This window comes from Urtica dioica, chromosome 12 (genome assembly GCF_054948205.1).
Source record: "Urtica dioica subsp. dioica isolate 48M chromosome 12, U.dioica_male_clone48M_v1_H2, whole genome shotgun sequence".
Lineage (NCBI taxonomy): Eukaryota > Viridiplantae > Streptophyta > Magnoliopsida > Rosales > Urticaceae > Urtica > Urtica dioica.
Window position 1 is genome coordinate 11,771,802 of NC_142767.1, and position 19,532 is coordinate 11,791,333.

Consider the following 19,532-nt stretch of genomic DNA (forward strand, 5'->3'; position numbering starts at 1 on the left):
ACCGGATTTTCTCCGTCGCCGGCCCTACTACGACCTCCACCGGTATTTCTCTCTCTCTCACTCACTGAAATTGTTGTTGCTTAAACTCAGAATGTCTCTCTCTCTCTCTCTCTCTCTCTGCCTCACAGCCACGTCCCGAGCCCCTCCGAACCTCGCCATGCACTCAGCCCCTTGGCCTTGAGGCCTTTTGGAGGCTTGCCCTTGTAGAAGACGAGGGCTTTCTTGACTCCGACCACAGCTCCAGCGCTGACGATGCTCTTGTCCGTCCCCGTGGCCTTCCAATAGCCGGAGCCCGCTGCCCGGTTCGGCCGAGCCCCGTTCGGGTACTTCCTCTCCGACGCAGGGCCGCTATCCCGAGGAGTCCCTGTCTCCGCCGTGACCTGCTCCCTCTCCGACGCAGGCAGGTTAGTCCATTTTTTTCTGTTTAAGTATTTATATATTGTATATATATATATATATATATATATATATATATATATATATATATATATATTGTATAAAGTTTATTGTATATTGTATATATGTGTAATTAGTATATTGTATATTGTATGTTTAGTTTATATGTGTTAGGAATTAATTTGTATATCGTGTTAAGTAATTTTAATTAGATTAAGTTTATATGTGTTAGAAATTAATTTGTATATGTGTAACTTAATTAGTATTAATTTGATAATTTTACATGTTTAGTAATTTTGTTAAGTTTAATAATTCCATTAGTTTAAGTTAAAAGATTAAATTGATTGTAACTTAATTAGTATTAATATGATATCTTCAATTGTTTAATAATGTGATTAGTTTAGGTTAAAATTAAGTTTTCATTGTTTTTTGACATGTTTTGATATAGTTTGTGATATAGTATAGGTTAGTGTTTAGTTTAAATTTGTTTTTTTTAATTAGTTTTGATTTATTGTAATTTATCAATTAGGAATTGTAATTAGTCAAATAATTACATGAATAGGTTGTTTAGTTTAAAATTAGTTAATGAAATTAAAATTGTAATTGTAATATGCTACTTTGAAATTGATTAGTAATTGTAATTGATAATGTCACATGTTTAATAATTTGATTAGTTTAGGTTAAAATTAAGTTTTAATTGTGTTTTATGACATGTTTAGTATAAAATTAAGTTTAGGTTAAAATTAAGTTAATGAATTTGTGATTAGTTTTGTTTAGTTGATTTAACATGAAATGAAATTGTAACTTTAAATAAGAAAAATAGTTTGTGACATGTTTTGATAGTTTGTGATATTTTGTTTATTACGGTTTTTCATTTATAAAATGTTGTGACCGAACCACAGAGGTTCGGTTTAGGGCTGAGCTAATTTGTAGGATAGTTCTGGATGGTTTGTATATGTCTTTAAATAATTTTGCAGATTTTTGGTTTGTCAGTATAATAGGTTTTTGGTTTCGCGCCAAAGCTTTCGATGCGACTAATCGCATCTGATTGTATTGTATCCCGCCAAAATATTAGGCGGGAATAAGTATCAGATGCGACTACTCGCATCTGATACTTTTCGCGCGAAGATTTCAGATGCGACTAGTCGCATCTGATACTATATATCCCGTCTTGATATATATTTTGGAGTAAATTTAGGTGCCACTTTTGGTGCGAGAAGTCGCACCTAAAATGTCGCACCCAGTGACGGAGCCAGCTAAGGCCCAGGGGGGGGCTAGCCCCCCCTCAAATTTTTTTTTTTGCACTTTTTGCCCATTTTAAAAAAAATTACATTTTTTTCCCTTGAAAATTTATACTTTTGGCCCAATTTTTATAAATTTTTTACAATCAAGCCCCCCTTGAATTTTTTTTTTCAAATTAGCCCCCCCTGATGGGCTTTTCTGGCTCCGTCACTGATCGCACCTGATAGTGATGACTTTCAGGTGCGGATAGTCGCACCTTAAATCATCAGGTGCGGACTTTCATATGCGACTTTGTCACATCTAAAGTCGCACCTGAAAGTGTCATCATGTGCGACTCTTACACTTTCAGGTGAAAAGTCGCACCTGATGCTATATTTTGTACTAGTGAATGAAATAAACGCAGCTTCCAAAAAAAAAGGAGCATGAACAAAGGTGTCAAGCATAGGGTCCGAGCTCATGAAGATGGAATTTTAACCCACGAGAAACGCATAACAAGGTACTACATTAAATCTAATTTATTTAATACACTATAGTCTAGATATATTTTTGTATAAATTGTAGGTATGGACAAGATAGATCTCAAACATAGAAAGAAATTTAAAAGTTAGTGCTCGGATGGTATGAGCACAACATAAAAGAAATTTCAAAATATATCTAGTCTTTGCTCATAAGTCAAGAGCAAAAAGACTTAAATTTCATTAAAAAAAAACATAAGTGTTAGCTCAAAGGGTATGAGCATATACACGAAAGAAATTTCAAGTTAGTGCTCAGATAGTATGAGCACAACATAAAAAGAAATTTCTAAAAATATGAAGTCTTTGCTCATAAGGCAAGAACAAAACGAATTAAATGAAATTTAAAATGACAACTTAGTCGATGTTCCATGTTCAAGCCGACAAATAGCTAACCTCGGAATATCCCTAGAAAATATCTAGTAAAAGTGTTCAAAGTATAATTGAATCGATGATTATACTATATAGTTCCTTAACCATTTTTACTAATATACTAAGAAACTTGAAGACTGGTGTACTCATATAATTAGCACAGTCCGAGCATGTGTTTGGAGCCTACGAGAACATTAGGAATCTGACATTGAGCCCGAGTCAAATAGGCCCGAGAGCTTATTAAGTTTAAGGAACGACCTGATAGGTCCAAAGACTAAGCAAACTACGAAAACGTGACCACATCATAATATAAATAATAGCTGCCTGAGAACACGTGCTCAACGGTTACCTTAGTGAAAATAACTCCTAATCGGTTATGCAAAATAACAACCCACTCTCAGAATTGAGAAGAAGTTACAAAGTAACTACTACCACATTATGGGCCTATTGCCCCATGATCTTTAAACTCACCATTATAAAAAAGAAGCAAAGTAGCAAACACAAGGGGCTGAACACAAGAGCACGTCAGAAGTCTCACCTATCAGACATCACCCTCATTTAAATTATGTATTTTAATCGATTCGTCTATATTTAGAGAAAATCATGCTTGGAATCTTTATATGCTTAGGATTGCGTGAGCCTAATGTTCTCCGCTGGACAATTGTTATAACATTTTTTTGCATGTCAACACAAATCATATTACTTTTGTTAAATAAATCTAGGACACACATTCTCTAGACTGTTGAACAAATTAGGGTTAGTTAACGGCCCCATGGTTAGCGACTATTATAAGATCGCTGAGATAAATTATCGATTGCGTGTATTGATTTTATCTAGATTTTATTTTCATGAATATCTTTGAAACATTATCTTCAGGTGCATTTGATCCTCCATCCTGCTTTTTCCCTTTGATATTCTCTGGTTAATTTCTAGTTTATTTTCTCAAAACCTCTACTTTGATGGTTTTCTATATTTATTTTTAAACATTTAATTTAAACAATTTTCTTTGTGGGATCGACCATTATTTGTTATTATATATACTCTAGTAGTTATTTAAGGAAATAGTTTTAGGTGCGACTTTTAGGTGCGAATAGTCGCACCCAAAAGTCAACCGCACCGGAAAACTGTATTTGTAGTAGTGAACGATACGCATCAGTTTTTAAATCCTCAACGCATTGTGGGAGGATGAGTGGTTTCTTTGCTTGTATGGTGGGTACCATGTCCTAGATTGTCGTTCGTACCTAATACGAACAATAAGGAGGACCGCAACTCGAAGAAAAGAACTGTGGTTCCTTTTGGAAAATAGATTGTTTGATGTGGAGGTGCTAGTTGTGGTTGGTCCGTTCGTCTTCCTGTTTTTCCCTTTGTAAAATTGGTGATTTTCATTTAGGACGTTCTCTCTCTTTTTTTTTTATTATTCATATTGTTGTGATCGATTATGTTTTCGTGTATCTCCAAATTCATATTATGGTTTTTTAATTCTGAAGATAAGATAATCATCTTTCAGCGTCCTGTGCTAAATTATATGCTCGAGTTTTGGCATTACAAATACTTAAACGCCATTTATCACGCTTTGTGGTCCTTAAGTATATGAGTTTATCCATTAACCTTCGAATTTATTTTGAAAGAATTATATAGTTTACTCAAAGTTTAATATGTCCTATTACCTTCAGTCAAGAGGGAGCTTAGGCCTAGAGGCCTTTGTGCCTTGAATTTTTAAAAATTACAATTTTTACCTCTAAAATTTTAAAAAATTGAAAGTTTTACCCTAATATTTTTATATTTTTAGCCCAAAATAATGTAATTTTATTATATTTGCCCCTCCTGGATATTGTTTTTTCTTACACACTCCTTATAAATTTACAACTTTTACCCCAAAATTATATAATTTTTCATATTTACCCCTCTTGAATAATTTTTTTTACACCCTTATAGAATTTAGAATAATTTTTTTTAATCAATTTTGTCTCACCCTATAAATTCTAGCTCCGCCACTGTCTTCCGTTCGTCAAAAGTCTATACACGATTTTCTATAATATTTGGTTTTAGTATTGATCATCCTATTATTGTCAAGGTCTTCTCATTCCTTGTTTAAGGTTTTTGGTGTCTTCATTTTTTAGTGTTGTGCTTAATAGAAAACCTTGAGCTAAATATAAATAAGGAAACTAAATATAAGGAATAAAAAATTGAGTCTACCAAGAAACTAACTAAATATAAATAAATGAGTAATGCTATTTGTCACGGGTCCGACTTTTGACGATCCATTGAATGTTTGACAAGTGGAAGAATCTTAAACAATTTTTTGTGTTTATCACTTTTTGGTGGGGGAGTGTCAGTCGTTCACTCGTGACAAAAATCAATGCTATAAATAAAAATATATTACCAACTGATCATAAGTGAAAATTTACACGTATAGCTAGAAATTATGAAGCAATTACTTATCATCCCCTAGGATTCATAATATTTCATCGAAAGCATAAAATACTAATCAAATCAAACATAAGTTTAATTTTTGAACGGACGCAAACGAGAAGAAATTCGTGTAAATAGTACTTACGGACTACATAGTAAGAAACAAAAAACAAATCATACAGAATATGAAATAATTATAAGAGTGAGGGAGTTTCCACCTATACCTCTTCCCTTAGCATTGCATGGACTCAAATATGGTCACACACATTTAATAAGCTCATATTAAGCACTGTCTGATATGGATGAACATGTTTTACATGGAGCTCATGAAGTGAAGCTACTCTGGCGGCAGCTGTGGCGGTTCTGAAGGCGGAGTTGGCGGTTCTGAAAGCGGGAGTGGTGGTGCCGGTGATTCTAAAGCCGGAAATAGCGGCGGCAGTGGCGGCGGTTCTAAGACCGCCGGAGATGGTGTTGGTGGTGGTTCAAAGACCGGAAATGGTGGTGGGGCGGTGATTGAAGCGGGAGCGGAGGCGGTAGTGGTGGCTCTAAGACCGCCGGAGATGGTGGCGGCGGCGGTTCTGAAACTGAATATAGCGGTGGTGGTGGTTCAAAGACCGCCGGAGATGGTGGCGGGGGCGGTGATCGAAGCGGGAGCGGAGGTGGCGGCTTCTTTGGAGCAGACCTACCTCGGAGCCTATTCCTTACAGGTGGCGGCGGAGGGGAAGGCCCAACTCCGCGGTCGCGGAGAAAAGGCGATAGAGAAAGTGTTTCTTTATTGTTATTGGGTGAATTATAAAGAAAAAGTTTTGGGTGAATATTGTCAGAGAATGCTTGTGAAACCAAAGTAGAGAAGGTGAATATTATAAAGAGAGTTAGTGTCATTTTTTTTTTCTTCTTCTTCTTCTTCCTAATATGTGGAGTTTGTTTTTGATCTGTCTGGATTCATATCAAGTCTACGTCATGTATATTGTATAGCAAGATTATTTTCTGGCTGGTTGTTGCGTTAGTGTTTTTTTTTTTTTTTTTTTCAAGTTACGAAATTTCCATGTGTTTCTTTTGCACTTATTTCCCACTTGGAGATCACAACCACAAACCTGCTGGAATATATATCGTAAGTTACAGCTGTGTATCAAACATTAATTGATATTTAATACTATGTGGGTATTAGTAGTATTGACTGCATGCTATATGGTCTTCCAGCAAAAAATAAATAAAGAAATTAGTACTATGTGGGACCGTGGTCATGAATGAATTATTTGACTGTGGGACCATATTCAAGAACCATATTCATCAATGATATCTATCACTAGATGCTACAACTATATCCATATATACACTTATTTGTAGAGAAATTTCATAAAGTGAGTCTCAAAATAGCAAAATATCAAAGCTAGACCGATAGTTGAAAATATCTAAAATTGAATTTTTGTCCTAAAAATGGACAAAAATGCATTTCATACCAAATAAACATTTGGGTTTCTTCTTTTTATAAATAAATAAATATATTACCAACTGATCATAAGTGGAAATTTACACGTATAGCTAGAAATTATGAAGCAATTACTTATCATCCTAGGATTCATAATATTTCATCGAAAGCATAAAATACTAATCAAATCAAACATAAGTTTAATTTTGAACGGACGCAAACGAGAAGAAATTCGTGTAAATAGTATATACGGACTACATAGTAAGAGAAACAAAAAACAAATCATACAGAATATGAAATAATTATAAAAGTGAGGAGGGAGTTTCCACCTATACCTCTTCCCTTAGCATTGCATGGACTCAAATATGGTCACACACATTTAATAAGCTCATATTTTTAAGTACTGTCTGATACGGATGGACATGTTTTACATGGAGCCCATCAAGTGAAGCTACTCTGGAGGCAGCTGTGGCAGTTCTGAAGGCGGAGTTGGCGGTTCTGAAAGCGGGAGTGGTGGTGCCGGTGATTCTAAAGAAGGAAATAGCGGCGGCGGTGGCGGCGGTTCTAAGACCGCCGAGGTGGTGGTGGTTCAAAGACCGGAAATGGTGGTGGGGGCGGTGATTGAAGCGGGAGCGGAGGAGGCGGAAGAGGCTCTAAGACCGCCGGAGATGGTGGTGACGGCGGTTCTGAAACTGAATATGGCGGTGGTGGTGGTTCAAAGACCGACAGAGATGGTGGTGGAGGCGGTGATCGAAGCGGGAGCGGAGGTGGCGGCGGTGCTGGAGCGGACATACCCCGGAAACCATTCTTTTTAGGTGACGGCGGATGGGAAGGCCCAACTCTGCGGTCGCGGAGAAAAGGCGATAGAGAAGGTCTTTCTTTATTGTTATTGGGTGAATTATAAAGAAATAGTTTTGAGTGAATATTGTCAGAGAATGATTGTGAAACCAAAGTTGTAGTTGTAGATAAGGCGAATGGTAGCAATAAAATCATGGAGATAGTAATAACGAGGAAGAGAGTTAGGGTCATTTTTCTTCTTCTTCTTCTTCCTAATATGTGGATTTTTTTTATCTGTCTCGATTCATACAAGTCTACGTCATGTATAGCAAGATTATTTTCTGGCTGGTTGTTGCGTTAGTGTTTTTTTTTTTTTTTTTTTTAGTTACCAAATTTCTTTTGTTTCCTTTGCACTTATTTCCCACTTGGAGACCACAACCACAAACTTGCTGGAATATATATCGTACGTTACAGCTATGTATCAAACATTAATTGATATTTAATACTATGTGGGTATTAGTGGTATTGACTGCATGCTATATGGTCTTCCAGCAAAAAAATAAAGAAATTAGTACTATGTGGGACCATGGTCATGAATGAATTATTTGACTGTGGGACCTTATTCAAGAACCATATTCATGAATGAATTTTCAATTTTAATAGAAGTCCTTCTATTCTTTTTATTTTGTTTGGATGAAAGGAAAATAAGAAAATATAAAATTCCATTTTCTATTAAAAAAATTGAGTGAAAATAAAATTCATCCAAATTTATTCATGCGTGGATTAAATATGTGACTATTTCTCACTTTTTTCGGTTCTTTTATTCTCATTTTCCATTACTCTAAAGTCTAAAAACACTACATGATTTTATTTTCGGCTATTTTGAAGAATAGCCAAATTGGCTTAACAATATTAATGGACTAGCTTATATTTCATTTTATTAAGTAAATAGCCCAACTTTAATAGACTACCTAAACTACTTCTATCATCCACAACCTCCCTTAACCCTAACTCATTCCCTCTCACCGCCACCCCAAACCTCTCCGACGACGACTCCTCCACCACATCCGTCGCCGCCACGCCCTCCTCTCCGGGATCTCAAAGCTCTGGCGAGTCCAAAGACTGGATTTCTCGCATAAACGTTTTACCGGCGAGATTCCGGCGACCGAACTCGCTCGTCTTCCGCTACTGCTGACTCTCCGCCTCGAGTCGAACCGGTTCGACGGAGGCCTCGACGAATCCTCGCCGCAGAAAAAGAAGAAGAGAAAGAAAAATCTATGCTTTTGTTGATTCACTGTAAATTCGCGAATATGTTAATTTAATTAACGTACTGGAGTGAATTAGGTTAACTAATAAACTGATTCGTGAAGGATTTGAAATTCACAAAAAATTTAAAAAAATAAGAACTTTAAGTCAATTGATATTCAAAGCATTCAATTAATTAACCTAATTCCTAATTCAATCATTTAGTAAATTAACTTTACCCACAAAAAATCAGAACCTAAGCTAATATTCAACCAATAAGTTAATTAATTAACCTAACTCACTCCAATACGTTAATTAAATTAACCTATTCGCGAAGGAAGTGAGAGCATTATGGTCTAAGCCGAATATATGGGATATTTGCTTAATAAAATGAAACTTAGACTACTCCCCCAATAAGAATGGCAAACTTGGCTAGTTACGTGTCAATTTTTTTTTTATAGTTTTATAAGGGATTTTGAATTAGTCATACAAAAAAAAAGGTTTTAATACTAAGTGGGTATTAGTTGTATTTGTGGTCTTCCAACAAAAGAAAGTTAATAAAATGTGGAACCATATATTCATGAATGAAATTATTGGAAGGAAAATATCAATGATATCTAGCACTAAATGCTACAACTATATCCATATATGCACTTATTTTTAGAGAAATATCATAAAGTTGGCTTCAAATTTTGTAGCATAATATCAAGACTAGACCCGTTAGTTGAAAATATCTAAAATTGAACTTTTATCATAAAAATGGACAAAAATACCTTTCAGACCAAATAAACATTTTGGTTTCTTTTTTTATTTATCTCGTTTTCACTCTCCCTCCCTCTCACTCAAGTTTTAAAATTTCAGGAAATTGCATGGAGATTGCACATAAATTGCGGTAATTTGAGAAATCCGACACATTTATAACCATATGTACGTTTCTCCATTTTGTGTCACGGGTATTGCGTTGAAATTGCGTGGAAATTTTCATGTCGTTGCGCCCATTAATGCCGTTTAGCCCATGGTATAAAACACAAAAAAAAATTGTGTCATTTTAGTCACAATTTCCGTCGCATTTCACGCCGCAATTACAGTTACGTCGTCCAAAAGTCGACTAAGCTAGTGCATATTCCACAATATTTCGGGAAATTGTCTAAAATTGAACTTTTATCATAAAAATGGACAAAAATACCTTTCAGACCAAATAAACATTTGGGTTTCTTTTTTTATTTATCTCGTTTTCACTCTCCCTTCCTCGCACTCAAGTTTTAAAATTTCAGGAAATTGCATGGAGATTGCACATAAATTACGGTAATTTGAGAAATCCGACACATTTATGACCATATGTACGTTTCTCCATTTTGTGTCGCGGGTATTGCGTTGAAATTGCGTGGAAATTTTCATGTCGTTGCGCCCATTAATGCCGTTTAAGCCCATGGTATAAAACACAAAAAAAATTGTGTCATTTTCGTCACAATTTCCGTCGCATTTCACGCCGCAATTACAGTTACGTCGTCCAAAAGTCGACTAAGCTAGTGCATATTCCACAATATTTCGGGAAATTGTGTGATATTTGCGTGAAAATTGGGTTTATTTGTGTTTTTCAGCATATAAATTATAATTTTAAGGTTTTTTCATTTTTTTCATTGGATGTTGTTTATACTTATTTCATGTGAACATATTCTTGTTTTAATATTTTTGGAGAGGTTACAAATTTTAAATTGATGTTAATTGGAAGTTAATTTTTAGGAAATTGTAGTTATACATACATATATATATATATATATATATATATATAAATATATAAATGTATATATATATATATATATATATATATATGTATTTGTAAACAAGTATTTGAAAATATGAAAAAGGATAACTTGTTAGTGAATTTTATATTTGGGATAGTCCATGAAATTATAATATGCTTAGAGCTTATTATGTGTGTTTCTCTTATTGTGCTTAACTTTGATATTTTCAACTTATTATGTGTGTTTATTATATTTAGGATAATTTACAAGAATCCCCCCTGAACTCTTACTCGAATAACGAAGTGCACCCTCAACTCGGATTTTCAACAAAAACTACCCTGATCTCTTGTTCTGTTAACGCGTTGCCCATTCTGTTAATTTTTTTCCGTTAACATCCAATTTTTGAGCACGTGATCTCACATAATTACTAGTTTGAGGGCACACTAGTAATCTTATCAAATGAATATATTTAAAACAAATGAAAAAAAATTAAAAATAATTTTTTTTAACAAACGAAAAAAAATAAATTAAGAAGAATTTTTTTTTCCCTCTGTCTTCTTCTTCTAAATGTCTTGCAAATGGTCGGGGATTTTTCTTCCTCGGAGAATCTGAGTGTTCTCGCTCCTTTGGAAGTCCAAACCAGCTCGGCTCACAGCCCAGCATTCTCCGCTGGTTGCAACGCAGACGACATATCTCCCGGACCTATGTAGGGTTCGAGTCAACACTTAACGGACTATGATATTGGCGATCTGGTTCTACCCGGAAGCATGGTTTCGAGCTACAGAGAAGCCATAGTCGTTCCTGACATTATTGAGAGCACCGTGGGGCTGCTATCTGCCACTGATGTAACCCTTCAAAAGCCACATTTTGTTGACTCGAAGGAAAATGTGGGTTAGCTTTCTCTTGACTCATTATACTCGTAATAATACCCAACAATCGTAGGCCTGTAAAAAGAACAGCGAGAAGCAAAGAAGGCTCGAGTAAAATCGATTAAATCAAACTGTTGAAAACCGAGAAAACAAAATCTAGATTTAGTTATTTTGATTTCAGTTTTAGCTGGACCAAATAATATATAGTCTTTTTTACAGGTGTTGTAGGTGACTGAACCATTTCCGGAGAAGCCGTCCATCTCGGTGAGGAGCTGGTTGATGGTCTGCTCGTGCTCGTCGTTGCCGCCGCCCATGCCGGCCCCGCCCTGGCGGCCGACGGCGTCGATCTTGTCGATGAAGACGATGCAGGGGGGCCTTCTCGAAGAGGTCCCGAACCCTGGAAGCACCGACGCCCACGAAGTGCTCGACGAACTCCGAGGCCGCGCACGCGAAGAAGGGATATTCTGAAGCGGGGGCTTGGCAAGGACGGCGAGTCTCACCGGACTGGTTCGCGCAGAGGCCGGGGTTGCTTTGGATCTGGTGCACGAGCAGAGGCGGAGAACCCGGATCTGGATCCTCTAATTTCACGACTTCTTATTTAAATTTTAATGTTCACGGGGTAAAATGATAATTACATAAATCCAAATTAATTACGAAGTCCTATTTGTGACCTTTTTGAAAAAAAAAATCCAAAAAAGTCAAAACCCTTCTTTTTTTTTTTACTCCTATTTAGAGCAATTTCCAAATTATAAATTAGAGGACGGCCCAAAAGCTTTATTACAATAATGACATATATACGGCTTGGCTCCGTTAAGCGATACTACATCACAAAAGCTGGTGGTAACAACATTTTACCATGAAACAAATCATGAACTGACATAAATTATTCTAAAAACACAAAGATACATTCAAGGAACATTGCAGCATAATAAAGGGGAAAAAAAGTTTCTTACATTAAAAGGGGAAAAAAACAAAATAAAACAGAATCCCATACATAGAAAATTTCAGGACTCTCCCATGAGGGAAAAAAGGAAAAAAAAAAAGATGAGAAAAAGAACAGGCAAATTTGTGAACCTGGGCAAACATTTTTATACAGTCACCATCACATAAATTACTACTACATCCTCCATTTTTTACACCCTCGAAACTTGTACACAACTAAATTAAGTTTGCTTTTGTTTAAAGATATCATCATCTTCTTCTTCTTCTTCTCTGAAAAGGGCAACTGAGTGTGTGTCTGTGTTCCACACCATCTGAGCCTTTCATCACCCATTATATCATTATAATCAACAACTAGCCTGACTCTAGCTAATATTATATCTCCTCAAACTAAAGAAAATGTACAGTTTTTTTAGGTACAACCAGCGATCTTTTATTTTTTTCCGATTCAGCTTCCATTTTATGATCCAAATCTAGTAGTAGCAGCTTCTTTTTTTTAATCTCTAGGCATTAAAAGAAAGAGAAATGAAGGGGAAAAGAGAGAGGCAGGGCTGGAAGTTCATACTATCATCCTCGGTTAGCTGTACATCGACTTTTGACTCCTATGCGATGGGATGTGGATGCGGTTGTGGATGTGGGGTCAGAATACTGATCCTCCTCTCTGCAAATACATGAATAAAAAAAATAAAAAAAAAATAAATAAAAAAAAAAGAGTCCCTTGTCAACTATACTGGGAAAAGAATTAAGATGAAGAAATTACAAGGAACATTTTTGCAAAATCTTATTATCTCAAACCCATAACATCTAAAGCTTGATGAATAACTCTCGCTCCTTAAACCCATAACGAATCCAATCCCACTACTATGCCCCTTTATGTTTCATTTTTATAAAGGAATTGATATATAAATCATAAAGATTACAAGTTTAATTTTACAGAAATAAAATAGAACATAAAAAAAATTGTACCATTTTTTTTTTTTTACTAATTAATGACTATTTGTGTGTACACTACACACACAGATTCGCATATATTTGACTCTAAATTTGATGTATGTTGTTTTACATAAAATATATCTTCAAATAGTTCATTTATTTTAGACTGTTAGACAAAAGAAGAAATTGTTTGAAAGATCACATTATGCATACTGATGTTCACAAAAATAAAAATAAAAACTACATTCAAAATATTAGAAAACTGTATTTTCAAAATGTTGATATGTATTATAACTATAGAAAATATCTTTAAATTTATTGAAATTCAAATAAAAATTAAAATAAAAGGTTAATCATACTATTAATCTAAATTAAGCATTCAATAGTCTGGGACAGTATTTTCAGGAGCATTGGTCTTTGGATATCTACTCTAAATTCTGATTTTTCGAGCTTTAGCCTCTGTCTTATCCCGCGATTGGCCAAGTGCTATCTAGTTTGTGTTTTGCGTTCTAGATGAAGCTTTCCTTTTCCCCTCTAATAGTGTTATTATTTATATTTTATATAACTTGTGTGAAATTAATGTAGTATTTTTTTAATTTATTTTAAAATCTTGTTTTAAAAAATGGGCATCAAAAGGGCATAGTGGGATTTTGTGATAATTAAGTGCGCGCCAGTGATACCCATTTGCAATTTTTTAGGTGTGAAGTACTTGAGGTATAGATGTTATATAGCCTTCAAGAAATCATCCGCAGAGTCTTTGCGAAAACCAGAGATCAGAAAACTAGTCTCAACACGAGGGTGAAGGATGAGGGAGAGAAAAAGAAAGGTGTACCTCCAGCGGCGACAAGTTTCTCTACGCGCGCGACTATGTGTTTCCCGTACGTGTACTTCTTGAGGGCATTCAAATGAACTTTAATCCGATTAAGGATTAGCTCAAGTTGCTGATCATCGCAAGTTTCGAGCACTTTTTGCACAACATAGTTTGCAAACTGGTCCTTCATCATTGCCTACAATCAAAGGTACAAAGAACCGGTATAAGAAAACGGAACTGTAGATGCAACGTAATAAGAGTTATACGACTGGAAAATATAATAACAAATTATGATTGTGATATCAAATAATAATAAAAAAAAAAAAAAAAGCAAACACTTTTAACAACGGTTGCCAAACCTGAAGGGGCTCATTTTCATCAGTGGTGCCGAGCATTTCAGTAACAAGGGTCTGGCGTTCAACAATGGTTCCGAAACTTAAACATTTCTCGACGACATTTGAGGCAAACTTCTGCTGACTCATTTTAACTATTTGTCCAGTCAATTGCTTGATTATAGACGTACGCTCATGCGGCTTCCCATGCTCCAGAACATGCTGCAAAAACAATACCATAGGTTTTTAAGAGCTACGATGAATGAAATAAGTTTTCTCTGAAAGCAAGAAGATCAAGTCATCTGATAAGGCAGTGATACACATGTTGCACCAAAAATGTCACTGCCGCAATTTTTTTTTTTTTTTACTTCCAAAGACCTTTTATCCTTTCCCACTTCTCAGCGAACTTGATTGACAACAGCATAATTTGTGTGACATAATCCATCTTTTAATTTTAACAAAGTATGATAGAATGTTTCAAAGTTCATTCTTTTAAAAGACATGGGATACTAAAGGGTGCCACAAATGAGAAAAGAAAGAGAGAAGCTGACAACTGATGAGAAGCATGTATGAAATTAGTTTAATGAAATAAGTCAAACCTGAACAACATAGTTCCCATATTGGTCTTGGGCCAGCATGCAAACAGACAGCAAAATCTCATCCATCATTATCTGCTGTGTTTTGGGGTTATGGCAGTGTTCCAAAACTCTCTGTCGCATCAATTTGTACCATTTTAGAATCACAGTTTCAGCACGATAATACGCTATGTGTATTGTATAGCACCAATATTCACATGCGAATGTGGCTAATCAATCTCGATAAAAGATTACCTGTATCACTCGGCAGCCATATGGATGAGTTGACAGGGTAACAACTTGGTCATAGAAAGTCGAGACGATAAACTGGATAGCCTCTTCGGGTACACACTCAATGCATTTCTGGATGACATGATTCCCATTCTGATCCCTCACGCAACGCATGATATGACCATCCAACTCCATCACCATTTTGGTCTGCTGGTCCAGATCCACAACTTCTATTGCCTGAAGGAATGTTTGTTCGGATCAAAGTTATCAAAACCAAAATGAATTGCTACATCAGATGTATCAGCATCCAAAGTACAAATATTGTGTATACAAAATCGCTGTGTCTGAATTTAGAAGAGATGAACATAGCATGGGGGAAAAAGACAACCATTCATGTCATTAATAATCAGACCATGAAAAATAATTGCTTTTCCAGTACACGAATTTCCGATTGAGTGCCTTAGAAACAGAATATTAATGAGAAAGATCCCAATAGGAAATTATATGAGAAGACAAAGATTGGTATCACATAACAAGTCATGCAACAAAGTAACATGTATGAATAAGCAACTAGAATGTGTATCTCAGACTGATTATACACACCTTCTGGATAACTCGACAACCATACATTTGAAGGCTTAGGGTCAGAACATGCCCAGTGAGTTGCTCAGCCAGTTCTCTTGTTTGCGATGCAGTTCCATGCTCAAAAAACTAAGTCAATGTAACTTGTCAGTATCAAAGATAAGTCGATATCAGATAGTTTGCATCGTTCCACGTGCCTTTTTGTGCTAGAGATAAATAAAACATTGTGATTCGCATATTAAAGGGAAAAAAAAAGCTCGTTAAATTACCTTCTGAATCACATAATTACCAAAAACATCTGTCATTAGCGACAGGCCCTGAGGCATAATTTCATTAAAGACCATGTTCTTCTCCTCAAGAGTGGCGGTTTCAAGTTTCTGCTGAATAAAGCGACTACCGTACTGATCCGCACTGTATGATTTTAGAACCGGAAAACAAGTCAAACAACATAAGGGAATGGAGTTATAAAAACAGCACAGATCCATTTTGCATACCTGAACTCGACAACATGGCCTGCGATCTCCGCAAGTTCAAAGCATTTAGTCTTGTTGCTTTTGAACTCGTCAAGTAAAGAGGACGGAAAGATTTCGTCCAACTTTCCACCAGTTTCCGGGTGCCAGCCTCCCATCAGACCCGATATGTTCCTCATTCCAGAGGAAAACCGCAAATTCCGATCGCCGTGCCTGCCGGGACTGCCAGACCCGACCGGAGAGTTTGGAAGAAGTGGACCACCCAACGGGCTTCCAGGGTAGGAGGACATACCGAGACCATACGCCGCTGGGTTTCCATAATAACCCTGATTCATGCTGCTAGACTTGCCCATGTACGGAGCGCCGCCGAACTGAGACTTCTGAGACGAAAGTAACGAGCCAAGGTAAGCTTTTTGGAGCCCGTACAAGTCCATGTAAGCGTTTCCCATTCCTTCACGCTCCATCGTCGCTTCGTTGAGCGCCGCGGCCTGAGCAGCGGCGTACTCGTTCGTCCTCAAGTACTGAAGATATAACGGGTCCATCAGAGGGACCTGATTTCCGAGCCTGCCCGCGTTTTGCAGTTCGGCCGCCACTGCCAGCATGCTCGGTCCCAGAGCCAAACCGCCCCCAAATGCCCCGGAATCGATTCCGCCCATAGCCGATGCAGCAGCGTTTTCATACAAGGGCGGTAAATGACCACTCCCCATCGGACTCCCCATCATGGAAGGCGACGGAGGACTCATACCGTATCCGCTCAAACCGTAGTTCTGAAAAGCAGAATTCGGACTGTCCATGTTGTGATAGTGAGAAGACGAGCCTCCTCTGCCGTTGAGAGTCGGGGAATCCATTCCCTGATAAGATGTTTTGGTTGGCTGGGAAAGACGGAAATGCCCGTGCCCGGAATCGGACTTGTTCAGATAAGAACCGTGCTTCATGTGGTTCTGGTCGCTCTTGGGGTTGAAGATTTGGTGGCGATTGTCGTGCTCTTGTTGAACGTGCGACCGCTGCGAACGAGCTGCCTCTTCGTCCATCATTCCTCCTCCTCCAGCTGAAAGGCTCATCCCGGACAAAGCGGCCACGAGATCCTCCGACTCGCCGAGCTTGTGAGAGGCGCCGTTGAACGAGCTTTGAGCGTTGACGGTTCTTCTGTCGATAGGGGTCGATCTTCCTCCTATGGCCGTCGGGATCCGAGGACTCGGAGCTCTCGCTATCAGCTGCGGGTCCGGAGTGTTGCTTCTCGACAAAGAAGTGCCTAAAGCGGAAGCGTAAGAGTGAGAGCCCGAGGCACCACCGATGCTTTGAACAGACTGCTTATTATTATTATTATTATTGCCGCCGCCGGAGCGCAGAGACGACAAGTCGTGATGCAAATGGGCGAACTGGGATTCCGAGCTTTCAACGCTATCATCGAAGGCATTTCGACTGGCTGGGCGCGAAGGTTGCCTCGGAACACTTTTCGCCTGATTCATATCATCCTGCATAAGAAATAAACAAAAAAAAAAAAAAAAAAACATACAATGTCAAGACTTTCTAGAATGATGGTGAGACAACTACTTCAACTTATTTTCTCTTATAATTTTTGCTAAGATCAATCAACAGAAAATACACTTGAGCACTCTTTAACAAACAAGGGAGAAAAAAAAAACATCAAATGCGTCACCAATTCATATTTCGTGAGTCCAAAAAAACCCATCTTGATATCCAGAAAACAATTACCTAATCATCGTTAAACGTCGATCAGATGCAATTAAAAGTATACACCGAAGAATAACAAGCACATGACTCATCGTCAACATATTGTTTTGGCATAAAATCCACTCACCGCCAAAAACAAAATACAAAAAAAAAAAATCTAAAACATTCAGAATCAATATTCCGACTTAAAAGTCAAATCAAAACACAATCCAAATCCAAATCCAAACGATCGTAACTTAACAACGCGAAATACATATATAAAAAAAAAAAAAAAAAAAGGAAAACAAATTGCCTGAAAAACTTAAAAAACTCCCAAGTGAATACAAAGAAGAAAAAGTCCAAGACTGAACTATCCTAAATAATCACAGACAAACTCACATACATATGAAGTAAAAGAAGACGAACCTGAAGGATCTCGGAAATGGTCTTCTGGCGAGCAGAGAGTCCTCCAAGGCCGGTCAATCCAATAAGACCATCGCCGCCCCAGGAACCTTCCTCGGCGAGCTCCTCCGGCGCTTCGTTGGCGCCGGGCTGAACGGAGAAGAGAGAACCGGCGTGGCGGCGCTGAGAGAATCGCCAGTCCTCCTTGGATACCAGCGGCGGAGGGAGGCGAGGGTTCAGGTTGAGGTTGGAGTAGTAATAGTTGGCGTACGCCGGATCGGCGCGAAGGTCCTCCTCCGTCGCGAAGCCATTGAAGAGCCCTCCCACGGCGCTCAGCGACCCCTCCACCGTCGGCGGCGCAGAGCCGCTCCGGAATATACTCAGCTCCTCCCTATCCCCGCCCATCTCCGATCGCATTGAAACCTCCGGTATCATCTCTCAGTGAAACCGCCTTTGCTCCGAGAGCCTGAATCAGTAAAGACAACAAAAGCTGAAAAGCCTTGATTTTTATTTTATTAGTTCTCTATTCTTCTGTTTGGTTAAGCTATTGGAGTTCAGAGCTGAGTTTTTGGATGATCGTAGTTTAGTTCAGCCATGGCTATAGAGAGGTACTGTGTGAAGTGAAGAAGAAATACATAGGTCTGTGTGTATGTGCGTGTGTGTATGTGTGTGATAAGCACAAGCGGAAGAGCGGGCCTCACCGTCAGATCAAAGAATGGACGGTTCGGATTTAGTTTCTGTTTTGTTGCTGTTTTTGGTTTAAATGTTTTTAGTTTCTCTTTTTGAGGATTTGTTTTGTTATTTTTTGTTCTCTTTCCCCTTTCTTACAAGACCATGAGAAAAGAGAACGCGATGTCTTTTTAGGGTTTATATGAATATTGAATTTAATACTGATTAATTATTTCTTGTTTTTAGTTTCCCTATATTCTAGTTTTCTTGTTTTATTATTTAATTATTATATTATTTTTAAGGAGCCGATTGTGAGATTGCCACGTTATTTGTATTCTCATATGCAATGCTTTCCTTTTACTCCCTCATCTTTTTTATTACTTATTTTTCTTTTTTGAGTTAAAATTGGAAAAGAAATGCTAAATTTAAAATTTTAAAGGGAAAACTCGATTTGCCAAGGTTGTTGGGACTACTTGGGACACAACATTGGAAAATTAAGGTTTCTATCGTATACTTTAGAAAAAATAGTTTTGAGTAAAAAATAATAATAATAATAATAAAATTCTTAAAATTCAAATTAAACACATCCTATAAATACTTGAACAAAACACTTATAACCGCCTACATTTATCAAGTGAATTTCTTTATAGTTGCTATATTTTTTCACCATAGAGATCTATTTGAAAAGTTAGGGTATAAAATTTTGTTGAAGATCTTCAAATTTATTTTAATACGGTTAAGTTTCTTTTGTATATTTAACATATTCTATGTTTTTCGCATATATTATAACAACTTGGTTAGTTAACTGATAAAAAATTATTGTCCAAAAAAAGACCCATATAATAAAGGGTTATTAAGTTATATAGCCACACGGTTATAGTGAATTGGGATATAACCCACTTTTGGTTAATTTCT

At 37.1% G+C, this 19,532-nt stretch overlaps 1 protein-coding gene across 1 annotated transcript; it reads right to left on the reverse strand.

Annotated features, from left to right (window-relative positions):
- Positions 1-11,902: 11,902 nt before the first annotated feature.
- Positions 11,903-18,773, reverse strand: LOC149379141 (pumilio homolog 2-like). Its single transcript, XM_089602581.1, has 9 exons — positions 17,973-18,773; positions 15,897-17,347; positions 15,672-15,813; positions 15,424-15,531; positions 14,845-15,057; positions 14,614-14,724; positions 14,042-14,236; positions 13,704-13,878; positions 11,903-12,599 (listed from the first exon to the last, which is right to left on the reverse strand). Exons 1-9 carry the CDS (start codon positions 18,381-18,383, stop codon positions 12,541-12,543), a joined length of 2,865 nt encoding a protein of 954 aa, XP_089458707.1. The 5' UTR covers positions 18,384-18,773; the 3' UTR covers positions 11,903-12,540.
- Between the last annotated feature and the right edge of the window lie 759 nt (positions 18,774-19,532).